Here is a 9,627-nt window from a genome sequence, read left to right on the forward strand (position 1 = left end):
GCAACGAGATAACCTCTCACTTACTTGGAATTGTTAATTTATGCATTGCGGTGATCTGAACTTTCCCGGATGGGATGTTAGTTGGACAGAACCTCTAGAAAAGCTATTAAGAAACAAAACTTCAGACAAATACATTGATGAAAACCTAGCGGAACATAAAATCAATGCTAGGCAAAACTTCTTAATTTACACAGCTTTAATCACAATCCTGATACACTCATCAATTTTATAAAAATAAATATTTTTCTTTTCCTTTTCTTGTCTTCAACCTTGCAAGGGGGTTTTTACGTCTATTTTCCAAGTGACGCTTAACCCCTCCTTTGAAAGGGCTTTTATAACGAGTTGTGAAAAACCAATATGGATTAGTATGCTAACAATATTCTCTGCGTAGGTTATGTTTTGGTACAGTAATGGTAATTTAAAGTGTTTAACGAGGAATTTAATTTATCTGTATTTGTCGTTGATATATCCTTATGATATTATCAATACATATTTTCCAAGTGCAGTTGAAATTGAATAGCAATAATATCTACATTATGTAGATATTATTGCTAACCTATGTTTGACTGGAACAATAACTATGCTGACTTGTCAAAACGATGACTTGTCAATTCTGTCAAAGATGTTTTGATGAGATTTCAAATTTATAATACTAATATCCGGCAAAACAGTCCCGCTAGTGATTACACTGAGATAGGTTTTCAAGTTTCAACATATGAGTGTTGTAGAGAGTCTGATAACAGGTATATCTCAAGGTTGGGTTGATAACGATGGATATATGTGTCTTTCCATAGCCGTGCATTGTACGTGTTGTTCATTGTTGAATTAAGTTGTGAGTTAGTTTTTTTGTCTTCTGATTTCCTTCAGGTAATTTTAATTTAACTATTCGTTAGGTACAATGTACATATAAGCTAAAAATACACGGTTGAAGTATTAACACACAACTGTCAAATAAAAAAAAATATTATATTTTAGTATTAAACAAAGGCATTTATTTGCCTGTTTCTAAACTGCTGATTTAGATGCCCCTGCTTATCAGATGCGTGTTTTTTTTATTACAACTAAAAAGAATTTCTAGTTCTGACGAACGGTGGTGCCACACATCCTAGTTCGGCTTACTTCCAGTTTATTTAAACATGCGCGTGCACAGAAAAAAGCAATACTTGATTATTATTGTAAAAAGTAGATTTAGATGTTGATTTAAACAATTTTGTAATGTGCTATACGTAGTTAGAGTACATTTAGGCAATAAATAAATAAAATATTTAATGCAGCGTTTTTACAATATTACTAACTAAACCAAGAACGTAGACAGGAAAACACTCTTGGGGGCAACAGATATTTTACACTAGTGGACAGAGTGTAAGACCCCATTTCATTCCTTAAAAAGTTCTTAACCCGTTTCTTTGTTGATAAGTATCATTCAGCAGTACATGTCAGTAATACTGAATTATTTCAATAACAATAACTATTCACTAAAAAAAGCAAATGAAAACTTTGGACATTTGAGGGGGGATCTAGACCCTTTGGTACCCCTCTCTGACTACGTCCTTGAACTAAACAGTAATCATGCCGATAAGAAAATTTAGATCGTCTCACAGACGTAAATATGTAATAAAGTAAGAATTGATCCAACTTGTGATGTAGTACGTCTATGCCTTTCATCGAAATCTTAGGGAATATGTTTAAATAAGAAAACGTGCTATACAATGAGAAACATATTTATAAAATCATTTTGTTCTTATTATACATACAAAGTGATTATTTATATAGTTGAGGCTAATGATATAAAAGCAATTATTACCATTATTACTATTTTTATCCTAATTAATTATACAGACTTGGTTTTCATAGTTACTTTTTAACATAGATCTCTCAACCCTGTGGGAGTTCCAAGATGAAATGAAGGAAAGACATAACACCATAATTTATTAGTTTATACACTTCATATCGTTGAAAGATTTACCCAGGAAACGATTTTGTTGTAAATGTTTAATTATTCCCTTTACTGGTACATTATTAAATTCAAATGGAGTAGAGTTAAAAATTGAAAATAATAATAAAAACATTAAATGTCTTAATGTTAGGAATAACAACTAGAACCCCTCAATGTAGCTATTACATGGTACAAAATAACCGTCAGTACAATTCGAGGCTGACAGATTTGAAGTTGATAGGTTAGTAGATATAATAATCGCTTAAATAAAGCATAGCGAATGACAAAAAAATTTACTCACGTAAATATTACACGTTACAATATTGATGTTTGCACCGTTCACTAAGATTATATTGCAAGTTAAAATATTGATGTTTGCACCGTCCACTAAGATTATATTGCACATACATATCTTTCAAAATCTTTGAAAGCTCACTAGTTTAGTGGAATACAAAAATAGTGTCTTATTAAATTTTGAAAATGTTAGTAAATGTTTTGGGAACTTTATATAATACAAATGTAAAATCTAAGTTTGTAGTTATAAATGTTGTAGTGGCATTTTAATTTTATCAATTAAAACAATTATACCCCTTTGGCATAAAGTGGTACTGACACAAACACTGCATGGAACGAAATGGGTTTCGCAATTAAGTTAATGAAATACATCTTGAAAGCCAGTTTATATTTCCAAATTTACATCTTAAATAATTACCTGTTCAATGCTAGATTTACATGAGCAGATGGTTTCAATGAAACAAGAGACTACCATTCGTATGTAAAACACAAGTTAACGTTTATCTTATTGGATTATCTGTTTATTCAAAGTGGTAAAAACATACTCCAATATTATAATAAGAAAGTAGACATCTAAAATTATAATTGTGTTGATTTCAATAATTTTAGTAAGCTTTATTACAGTTTCATTATAGTACCTTAATTATACTTACCTATCTAATAAATATCTTCTATATAGAAATGTATGAATTAATGTGTTGTTTAGAGCTAACCTTGGGAAAAACCTTACTACAAATTGCACCTGTTACAAATTAGACTTAATGTACTAGAAAGAATATGTAAACGCTGTCTTAAAATCCACCTCAATGAAAAAGCAATGGACATAAGGTGCTTGAATCCATTTATGTTTAATATAGAGGGAGTGGGATGTTAGTACTGGTAATGTATTGATTTGCTCTCTTCGCATGCCAATAATACTGCAAACCTACTTAAACGAGTTATTCTTTTCCTGATTTCAGTCCGAAAAGAAATAAGACTCCGTTTATCACACAAAATTTATTATAAATCATTAATATGAAATGTCGAAAGGACTTAGATTCCACTCTTCCCTTACACCGGAAACTGAACAGGAACGACGGAAGTAGATGTTTTTTTTTACCAAAGTATATTTTCAATGGGGTGAAATTTAAAATCAATTTTAACACCAGAAAATTCGTTGACAGGATGTGGACGATTTTTTTTATCTAAGTTAGTATCCGGGTCCTATATACGTATGTATTTTCTGGTCGAGGCAACAACGAAAACTGTGGAAATTTAAATAAATTAGACCAGAAGTGAATAGTAATATATTATAAATAGGCAGATAATTATAAATAGGTAAACTCGACTATGACACTGGAAATTTTAATATTTTTTATTGGAGACAAATGTCTTTAAAATAAATAAAGTTGGTCGTAGACACATTTTGACTGAGTATACCAATTGAGAATCAATATTTGTATTCTTGATATACAAAACGAGGCACACAAACCTCTGCCGTCGTAAAGAAATTTTACAGGAAGTGACTTTAAACTGTGGTAAAATGTTTCGATAAAGAAAATACATGACATATATATATTTTGTTTTCTTTATCGAGACAACAAGGCAAACTCTATTTACAGCATTGGATATATATTAGTCCGCAGGTAGATTCGAAGAGACAGTAGTTGACACTTTTTGACCGAAGTATATTTATAAACTGATATTGGTTTGTACTTGTATTTTATATCAGCGCAACAAAGCCAATTCAACTGTTTCACCAAAAATATATTAGACCGAAAGTGAATTTAAACTGTCGGAATAGGCACTATTAGAACGTTCGTCGATGAAAAGGCCGTGGGCGTAGGGTTTCTCAGTCCTATGATTGTACATGTATTTTACTTCATATGGATAAGCCAAAATCAACTATAGCAAACTCACTAAAGTACCTTAGACTCGAAGAGAATTGAAACGGACATAAATTGAAGGTTTTTGACCAAAATAAGTTTTTAAAACCTATATATTTATATATTTTAGTGATCGGGGCATCAAGGCAGGCAAACTCAACGGTGATGTGTAATAAACGTAATTGATTTCAACTAGAAATGCAAGCCCCTTCATGCGCAATCCCCGAAATAAGATACAGTAAACGTTTTATTTACATTTTGTAAAACTATGTACACTGAAATAATACGTACTAGATATATGTAAAATATCGTAGGGCTAAATCATAATAAATCACACATATTTTCACTGAGTTCTGCGATTTTAAACATTGTGTGTGAAACCGTGGGTAACTGCTAGTTATAGAATTTAAAAAAATTTCCATTCTAATGTTTGTAATATTCGAGATAAGAACATATTTCAAATGCAAAATTATCTGGTGAGCAAAACCAAACTCAATTATGTAGTATGTGCCGCACAATGAATTTACAAATTTAGAGATGTAAAAAGTTAGAATTGGTTTTAAATTTGAGGTATTTCTTTACGTGTTACATATTAATGTTGTGTTTGTTGTAAAAATTAATGAGAAAAAAATATCTTCACAACTGCATTCATTATAGTGTAGTATGTAAACCCTCACATTTCTGAATGTTTCGAAGGTTACTTTAAAACCGTTTTACAAGTAATACATTTTCCTCTTTACTAAAGTATATGGCCTATCAAATGTAATCAATTTAAGAGTATAACCAAATGCCCTTGCCTTTGGCATATTCTGTACTTACTACTAATAATCCGTACTCTTATTAACCATAAGAGACAACTTGAATACCACCACTCCCCTTTTTAATATGAAGCCCATTTGCTATTAATTCAGTAATCTTTTACATGTAACCTTATGTAGTAAATTTATAGGCTTTAAAACAGGTGTTCATAAGAATAATAGTTTAGAGAACACAGCTAATTTCATTAATTATCAATCTTTAACATTGATATAAGAATCAAAACAGTGAATAATTAAATTTTCTTTGTTGTTGGGTTTCAGGGACTGACGTGACTATGGCTGTGGTCACTGACTCTGTCTTGATGGATGTGCTCTTAGCTATCATTCCTGCTCTTTACTTTCTGTACTGGTACATCACAAACAATGATTACTGGGACAAAAGAGGCGTTGTAAATTTCAAGAAAGGATTGTTTTGGGGTACATTGTTAGGCAAAAAGTCGCAAGCCGACGGAATTAGGGAGATTTACAATCAGTTTTCGGGAGAAAAGTATGTAGGACTGTTTCAATTCAAAAAGCCTGTTCTTATGGTGAGAGATCCAGACTTAATTAACAAGGTTTTGGTGAAAGATTTCACACACTTCCAAGACAGGGGAAACCCTACAAATAAAAAAGATCTCTTTTCTAAAAACCTTTTTGGATTAAGAGGAAGGATATGGCGAGCACTACGTTACAAGTTGACGCCCACGTTTACAACTGGTAAATTGAGAGGAATGTTCGAACAAATATCCAAAAGTGGTGAAAATCTTGTTAACAAGATAGACGAGGTTACATCTGTAAATGAAGGAGTGAATTCTTCAAACATTCTGTTTGAATTCACGTTGGATGTGATCGCAAGCTGTGCATTTGGAGTCCAGTTTTCACCAGGTAGTCCTGACTTCAAAAAGTTCAAGACGATTGTAGAAAAAATGTTTGCGGGTTCCCCTTTAAACTTTTTGAAATTCACACTTCGGACAATAGCGCCAAAAATAGCTGAATTCTTTAACATAACCAGGTCTTCCAGTGAAGCTACAGAATATTTCACGAATCTGACCAAGGCCACTATAAAATACCGTAAGGAAAATAATATCCACAGGAACGACTACTTTCAACTGCTGTTATCATTGAAGGAGCAGGATGAGAATGGAAAGCTCATGCGCCCTGTACCTTCTGACGTTAATGAAGAAGACGCTGTCATTGACCAGATGAGATATACAGAGGAAGATGACCAATCATTGGATACATCTGAGAAATGTAGGTTGTACTTTAATAATTTTATTCAAGTCCAATGTAATTCATTCCTGTATAGTCATAAAAAAGTAAGAGTAGGTATTAAAATAAGTAGTAAATTTGAAATTATAGAGTTGTAAAAATAAAAACATAACTGTATAAAAAGTAAGTGGGGGATTTCTATACTATATACTATCTTTAAAAGATTGCAGCGCAATTTTATTTCCTCTCTTTTTATAATGTTGTCTTTTATATATGAAGAGGCAGGTAAGCATATAGCAAGGGTAATTAAGCACCATTTTTAAATAAATGGATCCGAAGTGACTCAAAAAACGTTTTATTAAAGACTTTTTGTTAACTATAGCAGCAAAGGGCTTTTAACAGTTGTACTATGGTTTATTTTATTATTTACGTTAAAATTGGATTAAAAAATTTACCTCTGTATTACCTAATTATTTATTCGATATTCAATAAGTTTATATTTACCACAATGACTCATGAATAAAAGTGGCTATATATCTTTTATCTACTTCTTCCATGACTTGTGAAAAAAAGAAAAGTTTTGATATATAAACATTCTAATGGTAGAGTTGCTGATATGTTTTGTGTGCTTCAAAACATTGTAATATCAAAATAGATCCATGCAGAATGTACCATGTGATCATTTATACAGCAATGAAACGATTCTACCTTAGAAAATTTTTATTTCAACTTGAAAGTTTTACGTTTTTTTGACAGAACTTTAATAGAGCATATCAAAAAGTGTTCACAGATGAATCAATCACTTCAAACACCGTCATCTTCTTGACTGGTGGTTCAGAAACCGTGTCTCGCACAATCGGCTTTGTTCTGTTTGAGCTATCGAGGCATCCTGAAATTCAACAGAAAACTCAGCAGGAGGTGGATTCTGTGTTGTCCAAACACGGAGGTTGGTCCTATGAGGGTCTTAAGGCCATGACATATCTGGATCAGGTTATTCAAGGTAACTAATCGGTTTGCATGCAGTCAAAATTAGCCATAGCTAAAATTTTTACCTAATCTGATTAGAATTCTTTTCAACAGAGTCACAGAGGATGTACCCTATCCTACCCATTCTGATGAGAGAGTGTGTCCGCCCGTACAAGGTACCTGACTCGGACCTTATCATAGAGAAGGGAACGATCATCCTTATTCCCGTTGATGGCCTTCACAAAGACCCCCAGCACTACCCTGACCCTTCACAGTTCAACCCAGAAAGATTCAAGGGCAACAATTTCAAACCCAGTTCTACGTTCTTACCTTTTGGCGATGGACCAAGGATTTGCATTGGTAAGTCATACTTATAATCTAATCTGATTTGATTACTTCTATATACTCCAGATAGCAACAATGGAATTGGAGTTTAATACATGTAGAGAATCGAATGTATGCAATCCTCAAGTTGGTGATAGTAACACTGAATACTCTAGCTTCCTCACATAGTTAATTGTCGAATTGATGATGCATTGAGTACGTTTGTCATGTCTAATTTTGCCTTACTTTAACAGTAGCACTAATTATTCGTTATAGCTATGAGGTTTAGATTTATGAAATTAGAAGATTGTGTGATCTGAATCATGTCTCAGTGGTCTGCAGAAGTCTGATAAACTCGTATGTTCTTCAACTAACTATTATTTCAACACTTATTTCCTTTTGCGACCCATGTTTAGAGTTGTGTGTCGCCATTCAAGTACTGGAATAGTTCCGACCAGATCGTTCCGGGCTCGAAACTCGTTCCACGAGAGAGTTCCAGTTCCAGACATTATGTTTCGACACGTTATTCCTGGCCGATTTCGTTATTCAACGATATAGTTGTTACGTTCCAGAACGTGTCTAGTAGTTATAATTAAAATCCAAGATACTAAACTATATGTATGATGTTTAATGATAATTTAAACAAAATGTATACCTGCTCAACTGGTCTTTGTTTATTGCAGATATCTATCTTGATACACAACACTATTAATAGCAGCAATTAAAATTGTATATCCCCTAATAAAGTGAGTGACTTTATCATTTACCAGTGTAAACCAAACAATTAAAATAAAAAAAATTTATACATCACAAAAAGTACGATAAGTAGTATTAATGAAATACTGACAATTCCATTAAATTGCCATATACGATACAATATCAGAAGATAAAAACAATCAAGATTTAGAGCATGTACTTAAAATAGTAAAATAAAATTTTATGTTTAAGAATTTCCATCATTTTTAATACAAACAATTTGAAGGATAAATCCATTGTCAATCTCAATTACAACGCCTTAAATAATCCATAGAGCATTAGGTTGCAACTTGAAATGTTGCCATTACCTGTAAACTATATCGGACCATTTATAAACTTCCAACTGCAACTGGCCCGGAACTTCTGGAATAGTTTATTGAACCGTATGGACGGGGCATGGAGTTCCAAAGAAATTAACTGTTTCAGGTTCATTCCGGTTTCCGAACGAATCGATTAAACTAGTTCTAGTTATTTTGGCATATCTCTAATAAGGCTTCTCAGTGATGTGTGTGGAGATTATTTTGTGAATGATTAGCTATCATTCACCAGCTGTCGTCAAAAGTTCATAAGCAATAACAGACTATTGTTCCTCAGCTAACAATGCGGGTAGTACTATTTATGAAGTTTAATATCCTCACCGGAATAATACAGTCAAAAATATTAATTCTCTGTTACAGCCATGAGGTTTGCAGTGATGGAAGTGAAGGCTTGTGTGGCCAGGATCATGTCTCACTACTCAGTGAGCAACAAAACTCAACTACCTCTCCAGTTTGACGTTCGTTCATTTATACCAGTAGTCAAAGGTGGACTATTTCTTTCCTTTGAAAAGAGATCACCTAAACTAGTTTTGTAATAATTAACTAATAGGATTGTAGCCTAATTTTACTTTAATTTATTATAAACATATTTTATCCTTGGATCATCACTCTTCGGATTGTAAATATGATTTTGTTACTCTTAAATTGTTGTATTGTGTATTATTACGTGTCATATATTTAATTAGTTTTCCTTACCTAAAGGTTTTTCAAGCTATGAATATTTGTACAATTAAGTTGCAAAGAGATATAAAATTTACTATATTTCGTTGTTTACTTTTTTTTCTCTCCATGATGGGCTACGTATGACTGTTTATATACTGGACTTAATCTTTTCACTATAGATCGATAACAAAGAAACCATTAATATAAAGAAACCTGGCGATCACAATCAAACATAAAAATAAAGAATTAAATTACTGATAAGTAGTGTTCTGATTTTGAACCTAAAAAACTCTGCGTAAATCTGCTTATATGAGGCCTGTTGCCGCGCATGCACAATAACAAAAAAGGTGTCCGATGGTTTAGTTATTATAAATAAAATAATGTATCTTTTTCAATACATTAATATAGTGTACAATAAATGAGGAGGTTTAAATGATCGGCTAAAAATTAAATGAAAAACAGAACAATAAATTTGCCTTATATTGATGCTCTTCCGTTGC

The 9,627-nt window shown here is 32.4% G+C and overlaps 1 protein-coding gene across 1 annotated transcript; it reads left to right on the forward strand.

Moving 5' to 3' along the window:
- Nucleotides 1-716: 716 nt before the first annotated feature.
- LOC124366054 (probable cytochrome P450 6d5) lies at nucleotides 717-9,388 on the forward strand. Its single transcript, XM_046822263.1, has 5 exons — nucleotides 717-867; nucleotides 5,175-6,143; nucleotides 6,883-7,101; nucleotides 7,182-7,427; nucleotides 8,825-9,388. Exons 2-5 carry the CDS (start codon nucleotides 5,189-5,191, stop codon nucleotides 8,998-9,000), a joined length of 1,596 nt encoding a protein of 531 aa, XP_046678219.1. The 5' UTR covers nucleotides 717-867; nucleotides 5,175-5,188; the 3' UTR covers nucleotides 9,001-9,388.
- Nucleotides 9,389-9,627: the final 239 nt, after the last annotated feature.

The sequence above is a fragment of the Homalodisca vitripennis genome, chromosome 7, assembly GCF_021130785.1.
Source record: "Homalodisca vitripennis isolate AUS2020 chromosome 7, UT_GWSS_2.1, whole genome shotgun sequence".
In the NCBI taxonomy this organism is placed as follows: Eukaryota; Metazoa; Arthropoda; class Insecta; order Hemiptera; family Cicadellidae; genus Homalodisca; species Homalodisca vitripennis.

Coding starts and splice junctions, on each gene's coding strand:
- LOC124366054 (XM_046822263.1), top strand. CDS start 5,189: ATGGCTGTGGTCACTGACTCTGTCTTGATGGATGTGCTCTTAGCTATC. Junction 6,144..6,882: donor ATTGGATACATCTGAGAAAT/GTAGGTTGTACT, acceptor CATATCAAAAAG/TGTTCACAGATGAATCAATC. Junction 7,428..8,824: donor TGGACCAAGGATTTGCATTG/GTAAGTCATACT, acceptor TCTCTGTTACAG/CCATGAGGTTTGCAGTGATG.